The sequence below is a fragment of the Eublepharis macularius genome, chromosome 13 (genome assembly GCF_028583425.1).
Source record: "Eublepharis macularius isolate TG4126 chromosome 13, MPM_Emac_v1.0, whole genome shotgun sequence".
Taxonomy (NCBI): Eukaryota; Metazoa; Chordata; class Lepidosauria; order Squamata; family Eublepharidae; genus Eublepharis; species Eublepharis macularius.
In genome coordinates, this window is record NC_072802.1 from 18,598,844 (window position 1) to 18,620,425 (window position 21,582).

The 21,582-nt window shown below is 44.6% G+C and overlaps 1 protein-coding gene across 1 annotated transcript in view; it reads right to left on the bottom strand.

Annotated features, from left to right (window-relative positions):
- Positions 1–242: 242 nt before the first annotated feature.
- The window catches only part of BRWD3 (bromodomain and WD repeat domain containing 3), an 81,024-nt gene continuing 59,684 nt past the window's right edge, over positions 243–21,582 (bottom strand). Inside the window, exons 32-40 of the mRNA XM_054996038.1 lie at positions 21,287–21,412; positions 20,704–20,785; positions 19,425–19,481; positions 17,893–18,033; positions 16,890–17,042; positions 13,327–13,493; positions 11,199–11,296; positions 9,935–10,096; positions 243–8,096 (exon numbers count right to left, since the gene is read on the bottom strand). Coding sequence (XP_054852013.1) covers positions 7,330–8,096; positions 9,935–10,096; positions 11,199–11,296; positions 13,327–13,493; positions 16,890–17,042; positions 17,893–18,033; positions 19,425–19,481; positions 20,704–20,785; positions 21,287–21,412 — 1,753 coding nt within the window. The 3' untranslated portion in view covers positions 243–7,329. The remainder of the gene's footprint in view (positions 8,097–9,934; positions 10,097–11,198; positions 11,297–13,326; positions 13,494–16,889; positions 17,043–17,892; positions 18,034–19,424; positions 19,482–20,703; positions 20,786–21,286; positions 21,413–21,582) is intronic.

The following is a 21,582-nucleotide window of genomic DNA, read 5'->3' on the forward strand; positions in this document are numbered from 1 at the left end:
TTTAGGAGAACACTACTGGCTCTTTATTTATTGTTGCATAAAAAAGAGGCAATAATGGCTGGACAGCTATTGCTGCCTACATGCTCTTCTTGTGGGCTTCCTGGAGGCCACGCTGGGGCAAGCAGGATATGGGGCCACAGAGTCCTTGGGATGGTTCAGCAGGGCCGGATCTTACACTTTTTGTATATACCACTTTAATAAAATACAAAACAAAAATGAAAAGAGTGGAGGGATTTTTTTTTTAATTAGGATAATCCCACAGCTGGAAAAATGAACAGCCTAAATTACATTAAGCAACTTCCCCTCAGGACCCACCCTCCCAAACAAAACCCCTCTAGAAAAATTCTTTACAAATGTACATTTTTTACAATACAAAAAACTAATAGCTCATTGCATATAAATATTACATTTGGTCTGCCATCGTCAAGTGGCATTAAAAATCCCTGAAGCATTTCATTTTAAAGGGACCTGAGAGAGCGGATGTAAAGATATAAACATAGAGCATCCCCTGAAATGAAAATAGAAGCAAAACAATATCAGCTCAAATCTGGTTTTGTGAACACCCCCGCCCCCAGGTTTTTTTTTTTTTGGTGGAATATTTTACAGTTTTGAGATTACGTAAGACAGATACAAGAGACTTTGGGCACGCAGCTCTGCTACTCCTTCCAAGCTTAAATGTAAAAACTGGTATTTCTAAAACAAAATGGTTGCTGTTATAGATGCTGAACGTGCATCAGATATCTCTGGGCATAGAGGGGGAAACTAAGCAAACAAAGAACACCCTTGGTTATGAAAACATGCTGGATGAATGAATACCCACTTAAAGGGGGTGGGGGTGGGGACTCCGTGAGAATTTGTCAAACTATGTGAAACAGCAACAAATGTCAAAACTTTAACAAAGTGATACATTATTAACATATTTGAATACTGACAACATTTCATTCAACCACACTCAAAGCACTCACCTTTGGGGAGGAATGGAGACAGGCAAGGCAGGAACTGCAGTTTAATAAAGACAATTATTTTTTTCCCTGTACTATTAATATTAGATGGAAAATGCACAGACCTCATAGCTGGTATACAGCAAAATTATTTCGTGGTTTCCAGTTTGCTTAATATCAGATATGATGTACCCACATCCATGCATAAAACGTGTTTATAAGCACCATCTGATAAAATACTATAGATTAAGGCCATGACAGCAAATTCAGCTGGAAAATACAAGGTCTCTGTCTGGCAGAAAATCTTTCCATGCTTCTTTATAACCAATGAAGTGTGGCCAGGCAAAAGGACATGAGCACCTCTGGTCGTTTTCATGCACCTTGTGCAAGAGGCATTTAACATGGATTGTGCCACTAGCTTTTCTCCCAAGAGCCATATGAATTTTCTGTGGGCCAATACTCAATACACTAAACTGTACATGCTCAACTCCTCTTTGCATTTAGATGACTCCTTAACAGAATTGCTAAAAACACTGCAGATTGATACCGCCAAAATTATTTTTTAAATCCTTTTTAAAAATGTAAACATCTGATACAGTAATATTTGAAAGTTAACTCCTGTAAAATGCAATCTCTTACAATATATATATATATATATATATATGTATTTAAAAACATGATGACAACTCCCCAGACATGTATACTATCTGAACACTCTTAGGTGGTTAGCAGAGCCTTCGGTCTATAAATATTTCACTGTTTTTATAAAAAGTTTCTATGACATTTGCAGCATAAATTAAGAAATCAATGTCTTTTTAAAATAAGTATTAACATCATAAAACACACCAAATAGAAGCCATTCTTGATAAAGCAAGGTTCTCCAAATCTAGCTCCCCTTTCCCTCATACAGTTGCAGGAATTAAACTATCCAAGTTTGCTTCAGTTTTACTTTGAATCGATTTTGTAAAAAAACAAACCACACATCTTTGCATGACCTGGATTACTGTTGAAATGTGTTCCCATCTATGACAAAACAGGATTTTGTAAGAACTGTGCTCTCTGCACACGAACAGAATGCTAAAATTTCATTTTTATCCTTCCAAAAACCTTTCTGTTTTAGGATTTGACACTACATGGACAATGTGAAGGTACCACTTTGTGCAAGGAGACCAGATGGGTTTGTGGCAAGCTTTTGGAAGTTGGAGAACCCTTAGTTCCCCTAGGAGAGATTGTCCATTTCTCAGAGTGATGTCAGTTGTTGCAAAGAAAGAAATCTAGAAAAGGGGGACCTAGAAAACACATCTTTCTCTTATAAGAGCACTCACAATGTTGCAGACTAAGCCTTCCCTTCTTGGCAACAGAATGTTTAAAGGAAATTAAAACGTAACTCAATTTGGAGAGACATCCAAGATGCTCTTCTGACTTCAAAAACTCAACAAAGCATTCAACATGTTTCAGATGAAGTGTCCCATACTGCTCAGATGGTATCAGATGGCTGCATGTACCCCATAAAGGCAGGTACGTAAAAAGCCAAAGCTATCATTTGCTTGGAAACAGACAGATGATGCTCAAGTCTGTGAAAAGAGATTTCCTCCCACTGCACTGGTTATTGCTCAAGATGCTACATTGCTGTCCAATTAGAAAACGACTTCTAAAATTCATGGGTCGGATTGCATAATCACCTCTGGGAGTCTCAAGGCTACAGAAGCCAGCTGTATGCCGAATAAAGAGCAGCCAGGCACTTTATGATACAATGAGCAACCAAGAAAAATGGAACCCTTCTATTTCACTCCTAGCAATGAGGACAAAGGCCAAGTTTTGGATGGTCACAACATGTATATGATGGAGCTTTGGCCCCTTTGTGGGATCATTTAAACCAGCTCTGCTCTGATGGTTCACTGACTACCTAATGAAACCCAGTATAATTTCCCCTTTTCTAAATATACTTTTCCCTTTGGGAGGTTTATTGTCAAGCACAATTTGGCATCAGTACAGTAAAAGTTATTCTGTTATTGCCAGTTAGAACAATAGTTAGGCCATTTCCAAATTCACAACCAAGAACAATGATTAAGATCTGAGGAAGAAGAAAGCTAGGAAAGGGCAGACGAGAATGGAACAGAATGAAGTGCCGTCATGGTTGGGGAAGTCAGAGGAGTTAAATTAGAATTTGAAGGTTTGCAGTTCAGGGCACTCAGTTCAGGGCCAAACGTTACAGCCAAAGAGAGCAGACATTACACAGACATTCAAACCAGCAGGCAAAACAAATTTGAGAATGACAAAGGCATTCAAAATGGATACTTGTTCACTGCCTTTGGAAAAAAGGTAGCAAGAAACAGCCACCGCTGAGCTGATCTGCTCCCTTTTCTGGCTGGGTTTTTCTTTGGTTGCAAGAACAATTGCAAAGCAGGGAGAACTTAGAAGTTCGCTGATGTCATTTATTTATCAGAAGGTGGAAACCTACTGAAACGAAGAGGGCCAAGCAAACGCAAGCAATTAGCAGCCCGTTTCTCATATAAGCACAAAAGGGTTATATTTGCTCCACGGGTTTGGGCCACGTGTTCACACTTTTGCTTCCCTGTACAATGAACGAGCCACAAAGGTCAATCTATGTGCAGGCACCTCCAGGAGACTTGGGCAAGGTCTGTACAAGCTAAGATGAGGCAGAAATGAGATGGCAGAATGAACTGTACCACTTTCAGCTGTGGGAAGAGAGGGGGATTTGAACGCAGTCATGATTAAAAAGATAACCAAATTCTCCTTGCAAGTAGAAAACCAGGCAGCACAGACTGGCCTAAAACCTGTCTTCATGTGAGAATTGCTTGCTTGCTGGCATGTTTTCTTCTAACATGAGGTTGCATTCAAAAGGTGGGCCACCATTAGCAGCCTGAAGTGGTAGAGTCCCCACTACCATCTCAAGGTTCTACCACTGCACTCTGTTGCATGCATAGACCAGGACAAAGCTACTGTTTGACTGGAGGACATACTGTAACGGCCAGTATGGTGTCTGGTTTGGGATGGAAGAGAACGTGGTGCCATTTTTAGCATTTGCTTAGGGTTGTACTGACCTCTTCAACATTTCCCAATTTTGATTCTGAAAAGAAATGCTTTTAGACTAATCTCATGAGGCACTAAATACTGGAATCTAAATATTAGTTTTGCAGAACTGTTCAAACTGTGGGCAGATCAGCCCACCTGGTCTGGTGAGAGGCTATCACCAATCCCACACCTGCACTCACAGGGACAATTAGCATCCCGTTTTGCCTTTTCACATTCAAACTGCCCACACCGAAGGTGGCAACTGCAGGACCAGGCAGCTAACATAAACAGCAGGAAAACAGAGAGGAACAAAGCTGGGAGGGCCAGCTGGGAGAGGTTCTCAAGAACCATTTGCTGAAGAATGGGCCTACTGATCCAACCTTTTTGCGAGTCCAGGCCGAAATCTAGTTCTTAAAAATATTACTACATGGCCAGTCCAGTATCAGACAGAAAATTATTCAAATACAGAACTGACCCGCAACATGAAGACACTCTTGAAGAACGACCATGAAAGCCAAGAAATGTGGCAGAGGGGAATACTCATTAAAAAAGAATCACTCAATGCAAAGCAACTCCCCAGGGGTCTACCAAAGATTCTCATGCACAACACACTCTATGGTTGGTGGAGGCTCTGCCACTGCAGCACCCCTGCTGTGTAGTTCTCAGAAACAAACACATATCCAGTTAATACTTATATCCCAACAAATGGATTTGGTTTGCCATCATTTTCACACTACATTGTTAAAGCTAAACAAGAGGTAGTGAAAACATTTTGCCATATTCCAAATGTTGCTAAAATGCACTTATGTTTTTACAACGAGTGGGGTGGGTTCCCAGGAGTCTGTCACTCCATGCTGAATACACTGATAACAGAAAACTCAGTAAGAGAAAAACTAATAGTTTTTCCTTCCATGCTGCCCAATTTCAGGATGCCAATTGTTTTAGAATAACACTATTTGTTCTCACAGCAGTTACAGCAACCCAGGTGGACTCCAGCTACATTGATCTACAGGAGGATGAGGCTGCCAATGTTAGAAAGGGTTTTCTTTAACAGCACAACTGATTGTGAACAATCAATTGCAATACCCCACTAACTTTGGACCAGCCAACTGGCCAAAATGTACACCTAAAGACTATGTACTTAAGAATCCCAAGCCTGAACTCTATCTACATCAAATGCAAATATGGAGCACTTAAGGATTGCCCTACTAGCTTCAACAGAGGAAGCATATTCGCATGCATGCAGGATCAAAGCACAAAGGAGTATTTCGGCGGTAGGAGAGCTTCGTGTACACCTCAGAGCTCCCAAGCCTAGAAGAGATGGTTGAATTGGAACAACTGTGTTCTAAATACAGCCATATGATCCATATCTAAAATCTGGCTGTATATTAAGTACACTTTTTATATTCTATTAATTTCATTAATGCCATGGTGGTGATGGAGTTTTTGTGCTAACTACACATAGCAATTTAGCAAATTGCTTTCCATTTTGCCGAATCTCTGCTATTAATGTTACAGAAGATCAGTACCAGTCCCTTTTGTACATGCGTATGTGTGACATTATATATAATGCAACTATCTTTTGGGAAAGGTTTGTCAAAATTTCTAACCAATTATGCTTGCTGAAAGATTTATGCAGAGAACTTTTATCAATTTTTTTTAACTTCCTGTCTCTTCTCTCTTTCTCAGTGCTCCGTAGCGATCTGACACTCTGAATTACAAAATCAGGAAAATGCAATTTGATTTAATATAAAAAATGGCATACAATTCAATTAATTATGGTGGTCAAGAAAAGAATGGTCCTCTCCCCTAGACTTCCCTTTTAGCATCATATGTGTTAATGGACTGTTAATTGCGGTTGTAACTAACGTACAATACTCTTTTTCAATATCATCATTAAACCATATGCCAGCATCCCCATCCAGAAGTACATGAAACCATCACGTTTGTGGGGTTCCTTCTTTACTGCAATGGAGGTATCCAACTGGCAGTGCAAAAAAAGAATGGACAGACACTGAATTGGTTCCCTTTCATTGATGTGAATGGGGCAGACCTTAAAGGCAGGGAGTCGTGTGTGCGTGAGCACTGGAACGCCCCTCCAATCAGCAATATCTGGGTACCAGAACACCTGATCTGGAAGTCTGAGTTGTCACTATGGTTTAAAACATGCAGTTACAACAGCACAATTACAACAGGTTAATAAGGGAGGTTAATGTTTTATGGATAAATTTATAAAAAAGAATCATAGGGTAAGTAGGTGGATACTTACAAAGCTCAACTGACTGTATGAACCAAGTTATCTGTGAAAACTGTCTTGTTTCTGCTTGAACTCCATTGCAAACCTCCCCTACACACACACACTAGTTCTTTGTAGTGTCATGAACGGCTCTGCTCCTACTAGAAAACTCATTGCTTTTCCTCCAATAATGTGACTGCAATAATGTTATCTTTGTAAAGTTTCCATTAACTGTGAGTCAGAAAATTTCTGAAGGAAAAAAAGATGACTGTGAAGAGAAGACCTTGCATTACTGATACTAACATCTTAGTGGCAATCTCTGTTAATGCTATAAAAATATCCAGGCAGAGGAAAGAAAATAGACGTAAAGAACTTCTGCATTTGGCACCTTTAAATCTAGATATTCACCATTCTCAAGTATTCCTTTTTAAATAATGTTAATGCATGTGTTAGAATCGCACATCAAAGGTCTGCTACGTATTTACAAGGCACCAACCCTTTCTCTTTCTCTCTCTTTTTAAAACATGAAACTAAAAACCAGTGGGGAAAAGCGTATCAAGACACCCATGTATGAATGCATTTCAGTTCTGCACAGATTCATGGAAGTTTGGCCTGGTAAGATTTAAAATAATCCAGATCCTTCGCACAATAGAGAAACTGTAAACATTTTATAGCTGCCTTTAGGATCGGCTTATTGTGCAAAAGTTATTATGGTGTGTAAGGAATTCATGATGGCAGACAATGTTTTTAAAAACTCTGTAAGAAGGTGCTGTTTCTATAATGCACAAAAAAAAATCCCCCCAAACAAAACAAAAATGAACCAGGAGGCTTCACCATCATGATTCAATGCCATGGCCCTGGGACAAAATGGACGTGTAGTGTGGGGAAGAAGTTATGGATAAGGCTTCTTTCGGCCAAGAGCATGTGGCAATCAGAAGTCTTCAATCACACAAAAAAAACCATACGAGCAAAATGGAAAAGCACCACAGAAAAACGTGAGTGGAGTCCCTCCCCCCCACAATTTGCTTAGTAGAGTTTTTTTCTGGCAAAATCCCTGCAGTAGAAGGCCATTGAAGTCCTAACACCATTGTTCACTTCCATGGATTCCCCCCCTTATCAGTAATTCCATCCCATGAGATGGCTGACCCTGGCCTTTTCTGTCATTTTCCGTACCCTGCCTGACCTGGAAGTACCAAGATTCAGGGGATCCTCGGTGTGCACAAAAGTGTCATTGTCCGAGTCATCATTATATAAAACGGTCCGCCTGCCTTCGTTCCTGGTTTTAATCCGAGGTGGCCTGCCGAACCGCCCACCGAGTGTGTTCTCATTGAAGCGTCCACCAAAAAGATTCTCAAACTCATCATCGGTGATCCGTGGCCTCTTGGCTCTGGAAGCTCCCCTGCAGGCTCCTCTCCCCCGTCCTCTTCTTCCTCCTCTGCCTCCTCTCCTTCCTCGGCCACAGCCTCGCCCTCCCCTACTGCCTCGTCCCCCTCGGCTCCACCTGCCCCACCTGCCCCATCTCCCCCTCCTCCCTGTCCCCCTGCCTTGCCAGTTTCTTTGCCCATTGGAGATGCTCCGTCGAAGTTTCCTCTTCGGTTTCACTTGTACAGATTTGCTGTAGTCATGGTCTCCGTCTACATAGTCCTGATCCGTTCTACCACTCGATTCTGAGTCCGAATCCGAGCCACATCTGCTTTCAGAACTTGAGCTCGATCCTGAGTCCCCACTTTCTGAGGAGGATAAACCTGGTTTCTCTTTCGGTTCTCTCTTTTCTTCCTCCCCTGTGTGCTCATCCTCTTCTGATGCGCTTGACAACTTTCGCTTGACTGCTGTCCGTGGTTCTCTACCATCACCATTTGTGAGGGGCTTATCAAGAGGCTGATCTATAGAGATTAAAATATATATTTATATATTGATTTGTCATCAGTGCCACAGTATGGTTAAGCCTGTTTTCATAGGAAAATACACGTTTCTTCCTACTTGAAAGAGACCTGTTATTAGAACTAGTACTTTTCTCATACGTGTGCTTCTGGGGCAAGCACGTCCTCTAAAGTGATCATTCAACAAAACCTGAATACAAGCAACAGTGAACTCACAGGAAGAATTAATAGCAGCTGAAGAATAAAAATGTACACGCTTTGCTGACTTTCCATGTGGAACCAAATTTTGTATTTAAAATATTTAGTCCATATCTTACAATTAAGCTAATCTTCTGAATAAGCAATTTAAAATAACATTTGAAATGACTACTGAGTAGCCAGCAATGAGACATACCTTAGAAAAATTACCAATACAACCAGCAACAATAAAGCCATTCATAAGTAACAACCCCTAGCATAAAAACAACAGAAATCCAGTGATAAAAACACAGCACAAGCATCTGTGTAATGTGACTGAACCAAAGACAAGAAAGAAAGGCATGCCCACTCCCCCCAAATATGCAAAAGCCAAACCTTCATAAACAAAAAACCCTGGAGAAATAATATTTTCATCTGGTGCTTAATAACAATAACAACATTCAAATTATATACTGCTCTTCAGGATAACTTACCGCCCACTCAGTGGTTTACAAAGTGTGTTATTATTCTCCTCAAGATAACCATCCTGTGAGACTGAGGGACTGACAGAGCTCCAAGAAGCTGTGATTGACCCAAGGTCACCCAGCTGGCTTCAAGCGGAGGAGTGGGGAATCAAACCCGGTTGTCCAGATTAGAGTCCTGCCACTCTTAACCACTACACTAAACTGTCTCTTAAAGCTCACCAAGTTTGGTGCCGGATGAATTTTGGGGGGCAGGGAGCGGGGAGATGTTTATTGTCTTGAAATCCTAGTCACAATAAAAGGAGAAAAGAAGGCATCATGATTTTTATTTTTATTAGCAACAAAACCCATTGTGGGGAAAAATACAACGGGCTCTAGAAAGGGGAGGGCAGGCAGGCATTCCCTCCTCCTCTGTCACTGATCCCAGCCAGATGAAGGAGGGGGGGTGGGCATGACCACCTCCTCTACAACTGATCCTGGCTGGGTGGAGAGGGGTGGGCATTGCCACCTGCTCCACTCCTGATCCCGGCTGGGTGAAGAAGGGACGGGCATTGCCTCCTACTCCGCGCCTGATTCTGGCTGGGTGAAGTGGGGGAGGGCACTGTTGCCTGCTTTCCGCCTGATTCCAGCAGGTTGAACTGGGGGGTGGGGCACTGCCTCATGCTCCACTCCTGATCCCAGCCGGGTGAAGGGGGGTGGGCATTGCCACCTGCTCTGCTTCTGATCCCAGCTAGGTGAAGGGGGTGGGTGGGCATTTCCTCCTGCTCCACGGCTGATCCTGGCTGGGCGAAGGGTGGGGGCAGGCATTGCCACCTGCTCTGCTCCTGATCCCAGCTGAGTGAAGACGGGGAGCGGGCATTTCCACCTGCTCCCAGCTGGGAGTATGGCAGGCGGGCATTGCCACCTGCTCCACTCTTGATTACAGCTCGGTGAAGGCAGGGGATGGGCATTGCCACCTGCTCTGTTCCTGATCCCTGCTGGGTGAAGGCGGGGGGCGGGCATTGTTGCATGCTCCACGCCCGATTCCGGCCTGAGCTTTTCACCGTGTTGCGCTCTCTGGAGCAATGGCTGCCTCATCTGGGCTTCCCTCTACAGCAGCGACCTCTGGTGGTGCACCAGGGTAGGAAGTGAGTTGTCTTGAATACGCTTAGCCTTTAAATAGTAGTATTTACTGCTTCTTACCTTGTTTGACTGGAGTGGATTTATTTCTTACTAGTCTGTTTTTTCCGGGCTCAACATTGTTATTTCCACTACGATTCTGATTGTTTGAGCCAGATGAGGATGGCTGGCTTTCCATCTCTTCGGCGGCAGCTGAGCCTGGCGGTTCCTCAGTAGTATCTGAAACTTCAAACAAATAAAACTTAAACTTATGCAGAGAAGGAAACCAAAAAGGTGCAGGCTGGGGAATGGGCTAGCTGGCAAACAGATCTGAGCAAGAGAAGGCAACGCTCAGTTCTCTGATGAGAGGGTGTTTCTGAGACGGCAGAAGTCCCACTACCCAAGAACTTTTATTTCTTTACATGGAGATGCTACTGATTGCAGCTGCGACCTTCTGTGTTCAAAACATGAACTGTACCACTGAGCTATGAACCCTTGGTTGTGTTTACGTTGCTCAAGGAAGCATCTAATGATCCATGGTTCAGTAGCAGAGCATCCACGGGTTCAATCCTTAGCATCTCCAGGTAAAAGGATCGGGTTAGTAATCATGAAAGATCTCCATCTGCGGCCTTGGAGGCCTGTTGCCAGTGACAGCAGACAAGATCAACCTTGACAGACCAATGCTCTGTCAGGTTTCATGTGTTCATGCAACTCTGGCATGCCTCTATATTCTTCTAATGTCCTCAACGTCTCTTCACTCACCAACAGTTACATGCATGCATGCATATTTAAACATATAAAATATCCAGTTCTTGGGGAGAGGAAGTAAAGACAAGAACCACATACACTCACAAACTACTTCAATCTGTAAAATTTACTATAGATGGAAGGTGAAGGGAAATAAGCAGCGACTGACATTTGTCGACAATCACGGATGTGTGGTCGAGAGCTTGGGAGATACACTCTTCCCTATCTGTTTCTCCTTAGGATGTGGGAGGAGCAGATTCCCTGTGGCATAGATTGGGAAGCCCCACACCTATTGAAGGCAAGGAAGCAGGAGAAGGTAGGCTATAGCTAAAGCCAAGGTCAGTCTCTGGGTTAGGATGAGTTATCCTTTGTGACCACACACAGTCCTGAGGCTAAACTGGTATGTGAGCTCTAGTAAGTGAAGCGTACCTTCTAGGGCAGACTGCAGTTTTATGATGGACAAATCAAGAGGGCAAACATAATTGCCTCTTGGTCTCAGCGGTAGCCTAAATCAACTGGTGATACGTATAGAATTTGGACAGTTCAAACAAAACTCCTCGACGTTGCCATGGAAAGTCACAACTTCTGTGATTCCACTTACCATGAGATGAAACTGAAGAATTAGTCCTAGTTAAAGGCAGTGAGGTATTCAGGTTGGTTTTAGGCTGTATCTTCGGTTGTTTTTGTTTTCCTTTGGGGCTAAAGGTATGGAAAATGAACGTGTTATTCTCAACGAGGAATCTTCCAACTTCCATAAATCACCAGCTTAATCTGAGAAGCTTAATTTCAAGGATTTGAATTAATAATTTACAATACTGAATAGTTAGGGGCAAGTTCAGACGGCATGTTTCCCTTTTCTTGCCTTAGTGACACTGGAAGTGTTGGGTGCAAATTTGATATGCCAACACTGCACGTGAACTTCAGGAGTAATCTACACTATCCCTTCTGTGTCTCCCTTTGTGGAAGACTACGCAACTTACTACAATATGAACAAGAAAATTGTGTTTTCCCCATTCCTCTTCCTTCCTTAAAAGCCATTTTCATTTATTTTTACCCGAGTACATAAAGTGTTATAAGAAAATCAAGTGATGATGTTGGGGGTGGGGGGCGGGGAGTGTCTAGATAAACTGATTAATATATAAGGCTGGGGGAACTGCAGGAAGAAAGGCAATTTGGACTCCCTTCATCTCAAAATCTCCCCATCTATAATTTATTAAGGGTGTTAGCAGGCTGATATCCCTTCTTTCCATTCTTTCTTTAACTGACTCAATTGCTCTCAAAATTCACTGCATTCTGCAGCATGTTCAGACCTCATTCGATCATCTATGCATTCTCTCCGCCGTGTTAAAGTCAAAAAGTCATATTTCACTGTACACTTGGGGACTTCTAGTATGTAGAAAAATCCTACCTTAGTTTGTGGGTGGTCCTGTTGTGATCACAGTGAGGGCTAGCCACATTACTATTTGACTAGTAACAAAGCCTGCTGTGGGAAAAAATACAGTGGGCTCCAGAAAGGGGGGGCAGGTAGGTGGGCATTGCCTCCGTGTCCGGGACTGATCCCAACTGGGTGAAGGTGGGGGTCAGACATTGCCACCTGCTCTGCTCCTGATCCCAGCCGAGTGAAGGGGGAGGGCGGGCATTGCCACCTGCTTGGCTACTGATACCAGCCGGTGAAGGGGATCGGGCATTCCTGCTTGCTCTACATCTGATCCCAGCTGGGTGAAGGGGGGCAGACATTGCCACCAGCTCCGTGCCTGATCCCAGCTGGGTGATGGCGGGGGTCAGACATTGCCACCTGCTCTGCTCCTGATCCCGGCCAAGTGAAGGGGAGGGGCGGGCATTGCCACCTGCTCGGCTACTGCTACCAGCCGGTGAAGGGGATCGGGCATTCCTGCTTGCTCTACATCTGATACCAGCTGGGTGAAGGGGGGCAGACATTGCCACCTGCTCCGTGCCTGATTCCAGTGGGTTGAAGGGGGAGTGTGCATTGCCATCTGCTCTGCTCCTGATCCCAGCTAGGTGAAGGGGGGAGTGGGCATTGCCCCCTGCTCCACACCTGATCGCAGCGGGGTGAAGGCGGAGAGTGGGCATTGCCACCAGCTCCGCTCCAGATCACAGCTGGGTTGGGGGGGCGGGCATTGCCCCCTGCTCCACACCTGATCCCAGCGGGGCGAAGGCGCGGTGGGTGGGTATTACCACCTGTGCCGCTCCTGATCCCAGCTGGGTGAAAGCGGGGGGCAGACATTGCTGCCGTGGCGCGCTCTTGGAGGGATGGGCTGCCTCTTCTGGGCTTCCCTCCATGGCAGTGCCCTCTGGAGGCGCACCATGGTAGGAAGTGAGTTATATGCAACATGGTTAGCTTTTTATGTAGTAGGACATAGCAATTAGAAGAGGGGAACCTGCCAGGAATTGCATGGGAAGAAAATTCTATATGCCCTTTGGCACCATCTTCAGCTCAACCATCACTGCCTCTTCCACCTGGTTTTCAGGCATCTGAATTCTAGCAAACTGCATCTTGTGATGCTTGCGCAGAGACTGCTATTAACTGGGGGGGGCACACAGGGGTTACCTCCAATTTTATTTATTTATTTATTTATTTTACCTGGGGCTTGTGAAATCCTGCATAACAGCTATGGGTAGTCCCATTGTACAAAGCTGGTCACATGCACAGGGGCCAGTCTTCCACTATTACATATCGTGAAACTGGTAGCAAGAGCCAGCATCATTACCTGGGTGCCCTGCTACTAGAAGAAGAACTGCTGCTGCTTCGGAGTCGTTTTCGGTACCGTAGACGTGGCCTTCTCTTCTGATGCTGCACTGCTGACTTGTAATCCGAAATGATAGTTTTAATATGATTTTCAAATAAGGCTGATAATCGAAGTGTCATGCTGTAGATCTGGGAGGGTGGGGTGAGAAGCAAGCATTACTCTCTATCCATAGCAATCCATTTAGCTAAGATAAATCTGTGACTTTAATGAATAATTAAGGATCCTGGATGAACACCCATTCAGCACTGAGCCTGAAATGGAGAAGAGGGCTTCGAGCATGCCTAATGATTGAACTGGGGGGAAACGGAGGGAAAACAGACACCAAACACTGTTAAGGTGACAGAGCTCTAACAAAGAAAATATAAGGCCGTGCACAGGGGGGTTGTGATCCTTTTTCTGAACAAAATAAATATATATTTTCCATTTTTCAGATTGTAAAATTTTAGGTACATGTGCTTAGGTGGCATAGGATGCATCAGCTTGCAGTCTGCTATAAAGTATACGGTATATTTGCAATTTTACTTGGAAAAAAACTAACTTCTAAATTCCATAAATATGTCATATATTGCAATTTTATATGCTAAGTAAGTTATAAATGACTAGCACCAAAGCCCATTGTGGGGGGAAAAACCAACGGGCTCTAGAAAGAGGAGGGCGGGCAGGCTGGCATTCCCTCATCCTCCATCACTGATCCTGACCAGATGAAGGCAGGAGGGGGCGGGCACGGCCACCTCCTCTGCGCCTGATCCAAGCTGAGTGAAGGGGGGGGCAGGCATTGTCACCTGCTCCACTCCTGATCCCGGCCAGGTGAAGGTGTGAGCATTGCCACCTGCTCTGCGTCTGATTCCACCCGGGTGAAGGGGGGACATAGCCACATTATCTGTGCCTGATTCTGGCAGGTTGAATGGGGGGCAGGCATTGCCTCCTGCTCCGTGCCTGATTCCAGCCACGTGAATAGGGGTGGGCATTGCTACCTGATTTGCGCCTGATCCCGGCTGGGTGAAGGGAGGAGCTAGCATTCCCTCCTGATTCACACTTGATACCAGCTGGGTAAAGGGGGGGGGCGGACATTTCCACTTGCTCCGCTCCTGATCCCGGTCGGGTGGTGGTGGGAGGCAGGCACTGCCACCTGTTTCACTCTTGATCCCAGCTGGGTGAAGAGGGGGGGGGTGGACATTTCAACCTGCTCTGCTCCTGATCCCAGCTGGTTGAAGGGGCGAGGGCATTGCCACCTGCTCTGCTCCTGATCCCAGCTGGGTGAAGGGGGGAGGGCATTGCCACCTTCTCCGCTCCTGATCGCACCTGGGTGAAGAGGGGAGCAGGCATTGCCACCTGCTTTGTTCTTGATCTGATTTGGGTGAAAGGGAATGGACATTGCCACCTGCTCCGCTTCTGATCCCAGCTGAGTGACGGCAGCGGGCGGGTATTGCCACCTGCTCCACTCCTGATCCCAGCTGGGTGAAGTGGGCCAGGCATTGCCACCTGCTCTACTCTTGACCCAGCTGTGTGAAGGCAGGGGGTGAGCATTGCCACCTGCTTTGCTCCTCATCCCAGCTGGGTGAAGGCTGGAAGCAGGCATTGCCCCCTCTCTACTCCTGATTCCTGCTGGGTGAAGGTGGGGGCAGTCATTGCCACCTGCTCTGGTCCTGATACCAGCTGGGTGAAGGCGGGGGGGTGGGCATTGCAGCTTGCTCCACGCCTGATCCTGGCCTGGGCTTCCTGCCACAGCATGCTCTCTGAAGGTCTGGCTGCCTCATCTTGGCTTCCCTCCACAGCAGCGCTTTCTGGAGGCATACCACGGTAGGAAGTGAGTTGTCTTGAATACGCTTAGCCTTTTATATAGTAGGATGCATTTTATGCAGTTAAAGCAGTCAAATTAGTGTAGGCTTGATAGGGTAGTAAGTATTGCATATTTTTCAATTTTCCCCAAAGCTGTCATTTTTCCTTGGGGGCAGAGGGAGAAGAGGAGGGGGGGCGCATTTTTTCCCATGGCTTCAAAATTTCTGGAAACTTTGCATCTCTGCCTCTGACTGGCCCTGTGACTCTGACTCAGAGTACTCAGAGGAGGAGCCTGAGAAGCCGAGGCCAGGGAATCAGGAGGACTGGAGGGATCAGGGGGGGCCTGACACTGCAGCAGCACCCGCCAATCACACTGCAGCAGCGCCAGAGGCCACTCTGCCAAAGCCTGCCAGGGAGACTTTGCCACCAATCTCAGAGACAACCACTAGGCTGGACACAAACCCAGGCCTGTAGCCCCTCAGGTTTCGCTCCCACTCTGCAAGAGCAGCATTGGCAGTAGGCCAGAGCCAAGAAAGAGCATAAGAGGCCAGACTGGCAGCGTGCAATCCCAGCCTAGATCCAGAACAAGGCTCTGAGGTTAGTGCTGCTTTGCAAGATTCAGGTCAGGGCACACTTCAGGAGCCTCAAAACTTGCTACCTTAGTTAGGCTGAGGCTTGAGAAGACTGCACTGTGGGATCAACCAGTCCACTAGGTATAAGCTCTGTTTTCCAAGCTCCAGTCTACGCTCCCAAGCCTACCTACCAACAGAGTGTACAGTAAAGGACAAGCAGTGAACGGTGAAATTCTTTGCTTTCTGTTTCTCTTCCTTCACTGGTATGCAATTGATTAATCTGATCTTCTTGGCATAGAGCAAAATCTGAATCCCTCCTCCAGCCTACAGAGTCTTCCAACAATGCAAGTTACTCTTCCACTGAAGGAAGAGCCGCCACCACTGAAGGAAAACTCTTTAGGCTGAAGGAGCCAGTCTGGTGTAGTGGTTAAGAGTGGTGGGACTCTAATCTGGAGAACAGGGTTTGATTCCCCACTCCTCCACTTGAAGCCAGCTGGGTGACCTTGGATCAGTCACAGCGCTCTCAGAGCTCTCTCAGCCCCACCCACCTCACAGGGTGATTGTTGTGGGGATAATAACAACATACTTTGTAAACTGCTCGGAGTGGGCGTTAAGTGGTGGTATATAAATTATTATTATTATTATTATTATTATTATTATTATTATTATTATCGATTGATTGATTGATTGATTGATTGATTGATTGATTGATTGATTGATTGATTGATTGATTAGGCTGGAGGAAGGCTTCAAAGACCTGGTTTTCCCATTCCCGATATTTAACAAAAAAGAGGTAAAAGCACACATAATTAACGCTCTGACCAATATCAATGCGGCTTAAAACTGCTTAGCGTTGCCCAGAAACCGCTCAAAGAGCCGGAACAGAAGCTGCTCGATAATATCATTAGGGCCAAATTACAATTCCAGCCCCAACGGATATATCACAAGTATCTGGGACAAAATGACAGAACACAATAAAAGTTTATGTTACTTATGTGAATACAGAAACGTATTTTTTCAAGTTTTATTGGAATGAAGGAACATATAGAATTAATGATTTAATTTTTACTGAAATTAAGGAAAATCTCATATTCTGTCATACTCATATGTAATGTCTTCATTTGCCCATGTCAGCTCAGGAGCTTCCAGACATCACTACGCATTGCGTCTTACCCGTGACTTCTTATTAGGAGTGTATGCTTTGGAATTGCAGAATATCAAGCGAACATCTTTGTAGAATTCGAGGGGGTTTGTGTAATTTCCCGCTTCCAAGGTTTCTTTCACAGTGCTGAAGTCCATTGGAGTATCTACAATATCTCGGTAATCCTAAGAACATCATTGAAAATATATTCAGTGGGTAATGCCACAAACGGCAGTGAGTTGGTTAAGCTAACATTGTGTGCATCCTAAGCAATAAGTTTTTCATATTCTGTTGTTTACAAAACCATATTTTGTTGGCCATGGATAAATGTATCATTCCACAAACACCCAAAGAGAAGGCATCAAAAGGTTCACTTATGGAGAAGTACCAGACATGTTTTTCTATACATTCACATGGTGCAAGAAGATACCTTTTGACTGTGTCTACCGACCTTATGTTTTGGTGTCTGTGTAAGCTACTGTGGCTAGGAGTGTTGCAGTAAGGCCAGAAAAACCCAGTTCCAGATCCCTACTTGCCCATGAACAATACTCTTCTAATTACGTTTCAAATCAGGTAAAGGCAGGGCTGGTGAATGAATGAATGAATGAATGAATGAATGAATGAATGAATGAATGAATGAATGAAGGAAGGAAGGAAGGAAGGAAGGAAGGAAGGAAGGAAGGAAGGAAGGAAGGAAGGGCTGGTGCATCCTGCCGCTGCTTCATACAGGCACAGATTCTGGAAATGGGAGTGGAATTCAGAATGTGAGAATCTTATGTTCAATTTTCCAAGAGTAAGGAAATATTAGAAATAGGTGGGAAACGTGTAGTGAAACATCAAATCCTGAGAAGTTTGTGGGGCTGGGTAGGATGACTGAGAGGGGTTGGAGTTAATTTTAACATACTCAACCTCTAGCACTAAATAGGCTGCTCTAAGCAGGCTGCGCACACCTTCCTGCCTATCTAGTCGTGGAATCTCTGGTTTCAGTTTCCTATGCTGTTCTTTTGCCTTCACCATTTTGTTTAAAAAACTTACAGGATAGGAAAAGAGATCGACAGGCTGCCGAAAAGGCTCAGAGTCTTCACGTTCGTAGATCAGGCTTAACAACTGTTTGCACTGTTCCTTCCAGGCATCGGCGCAGGCTTTGTTGGGTTGCCTTTTTAGCTGCCATCTTACCTGAAGGTTTGAAAAGGAAGAAACATCACAATTCTACCGTTTTTAAAGAAGTCTTCTTCCATATCAGCTCATTTAGTAGTCATGCGACCAGGGCTTAACCTCTTAACAGTCATGTGACCAGGGCTTAACCCTCTCAGAATCCAGAAACTGCATCCACTCACCAGCTGAGTTTCAACAAAACGTCCTATGCTAAACAGACAATTCTATGAAGACTGTGCACACCCTTAAACAAGAAGGAGAATCAGGTCATGAGGGCAACCTTCAAAACACGTAGAGTTACACGGGGCAGCTGCATGCCTGGCTGGCTCCTTCTCCCATCTAGCTTAAAACCAAGGTGGCAGGCAAAGGACAAGGGTTCTTCCACTAAGGGAAGGGATTTGGGATGCATGTCTGCCGACTGCTGAAGATCTGGACTGAGCTTCTCTGTTCCTTTCTGTTGCTGCAGGTATTAAAGCCCAGGCATGGCCAGAGGTATGAGCTTTCGGTGCAGGCTGAAGGGTAACCGCCAAAGGGCTCTCGGCTCTTAGCCCACGGCCTTGAGTGAGTCAGCCCAGTGGATTCAGGACTGAACCAGGATACCATTTAATGGTATTTGTTGGTTCTTTTCTCTGTATATTTAAACTGTATCTGATTGAACTTGTTTAAACTGTATGTTAGCATTTCTGTAAAGCTGCTCCCCTCCCACCCCTGCTGGAAGAAAAGTCTAAGAAAAATTTAAATAGAAAAGGAATAGCAAGAAAGCCCCACATATACAGATACCATATGTCTGCCCAGCTCAGCATGGATTTGTGCTCTGTAGAAACTGGGCATGTTGCTCTAGCCCTATTGCCAGCTCTACCACAAACAGGTACCTGGGTTAGACTCTCAGCTTCAGGGGAAGGTAACTAGTTGGTACTTAATTCTGCCATAAGATTAACAAACAAACATCAAATACTGCAAGGTAGTTTTGTCATACATATATGACAGGACATCAGTAATGATTATACTAAAATGAACCCAGTCCTTGGCTCCATAAATACCAATATCAAATCTGGATATAGATCATGCAGCTAAAGCTTGATCTCCTGACTTGTATCCAGGGCTTTTTTTCAGCTGGAATGCGGTGGAACGGAGTTCCGGCAACTCTTGAAAATGGTCACATGGCCGGTGGCTGCTGAGCGGTGCGGAGGGCAATCTAAACTCCCCTCTTTCTGGAGAGCAGGGGGCGGGGCCACCGGCCATGTGACCATTTTCACCGAGGGCGATTTAAACTTTAAAAAACTCCCCCCTTGTTCCAGCTGACCCAAAGTGATGTCATTGTGCGGTCCTGAGTTCCACCACCTCTTTTCCCAGAAAAAAAGCCCTGCTTGTCTCTAAGAAGTGGACGTAGATGATAATGAAGAGCCACTCACAGTTCTTTTCCCAGCAGAGGTTCCTGGACCATCTGACTCTGCATAGACTTCTGCCACCTAAAGGAAAGCTTAATTAATACGTGTGAAAAAGAGCTAATTGCTTCTAATTCTGTTGATACCAGTGAAAAAATGCGATTCCAGTTCATGGCATCAATAACGGCGGCAAACAGCTCCTGGTGCTATCATCAAAGGCAACCATTTTTCTCCTGCATTAACTCTGGCCTGTTCCACTCCGCTCTGCATTATGCATGATGTGGAGCTGGCTGGTGCATCCCAGCCATCCAGCAATCAGTTCATTCATCTGGCAATCAGCTTTCATTCAGAGAGGAGAAAAGAGAAAAGGGCTAGTTGGGAAATGGGCAGATAGGTAAATGGATACGACGAACGGTAAAAACGCAGCCCTTTTAAAAGGCTTGCGCAGATAACACATCATAAAGGAAATGGAAGAAAACTGGGACCTATGGATACACCTTGTGTGGCTTTCTGAGATGGTTGCTGCATATTGTGCATGATAGCCATCAGTGGTCTAACACATTAATGTTTTACGCATTTCAGTAGAGTGCTTTTTTACAAAGCAACATGTAGAGGAGGTTTTTAAATCCTTGACACTGAGGCTGAAGTACTTGGATTCCATCTGCTAAGGCCCTGGAAATCAAAGGAGTACATCTCATGCTCTCTAAAGCGGATATTGCATAAGCAGGGCCTGGAGCCTGGATATGCATTTCACATGACAGCCAGTGTGGTGTAGTAGTTAAAGTGTTGGTCTAGGATCTGGGAGACTCCGGGTTCCAATCTCTACTCTGCCATGGAAACTCACTGGGTGACCTTGGGCCAGTCACAAGTTCTCAGTGTAACCTACCTCACAGGGTTATTGTGAGGATAAAATAGAATAAAGAAAAATGATGTACGCTGCTTTGGGTTTCCACTGGGGAGAAAGGCAGGGTATAAATGAATGAACTAAAAAAAATAGAATCCTGCCTTTCCTACACAGATTATAAAGCAATGCCTAACCACGTACATGCTGGGCTGATTTAAGATTGGCAGATTAATAAAAACTGGTACAGCTGTCCCAAATGTATAAGAATATCGTGCACAATGCAAAAAGTAATAGAATATGGCTTCTTGAAATGAGAAGCGTTTGAAAAAGGAAAGCACTAGTCCTCACAGCTTCTCCTCAAACCATTTGAACTAAAGACACAAAAATCAGGCGGCATTCTGCCCCTCTGTGCACTGCATAACTCCCTGATTGTTCCCTAGAGTTCAGTCTCTAGACTCTGACCTCCTCTTCCTCATCTGTGCTGCTCAAATCTTCTGCCTTCACTTTGTTGTAGATCTCCAAGATATCTGTACAACTCTGATCCCTGAAAAACAAAAAGAACATCAAAATACATTGACGTCTCCAAAAAGGTATCCACATTAGGGCTAACAGACAACTAAGTGCCCTAGAGATCAAGAAAACAACACTATCCTGGCTTGGATGGCTCACAAACTAAGGGTGCACCGATATCTTACTAGTGTGCCATGGCTACCGTATTCTTTGGCTTGGTATTAAGCTATTTAAAATTTGATTGACAGGTCATGCCAGATGGTTGGATCAGTGAGGAAAACCAGTGAGTTGTCAGAACACCAATCCCTGGATGCACGTGGTCATTTCCCAAATGATCCATTCTCAGTTCACTGGATAAGAAAGAGGTGAAAGACAATGTGGGGAGAAAGGAAACCACCTGGTAACAAAGTATGCATGCACTATGCACGCTTGTAAATACACATGCATGGTACAACTGTGTCAGGAAAAGGGGAGTTTTCAGAAAAGTATCTCTAAGCTGTGAGAATGTTAGCATGTAAGAAAACAGACTGCTCACCCAATGTATCGAAGTAAGACATCTGTTACGATTTTGGCTGCTTTAACTATAGGACTGTCGGGCTCATTGAAAGTCCTAGCATTATGTTCAATATATCGTACCTCCCACATTAGTGCCGATATTCTCCTGAGAAGATAAAGAAGATAGTAGGCGTTGTTAATATACATACTTTCGCTGGAAAGTATGCATAGAAAACTAAGGAGGGCTATGTTAAGGAAGTTTGCATTCACAATGAACTGAACGATGACATTTTAAAGAAGTAATAATAACAACAACAACATTTGTTTTATATACTG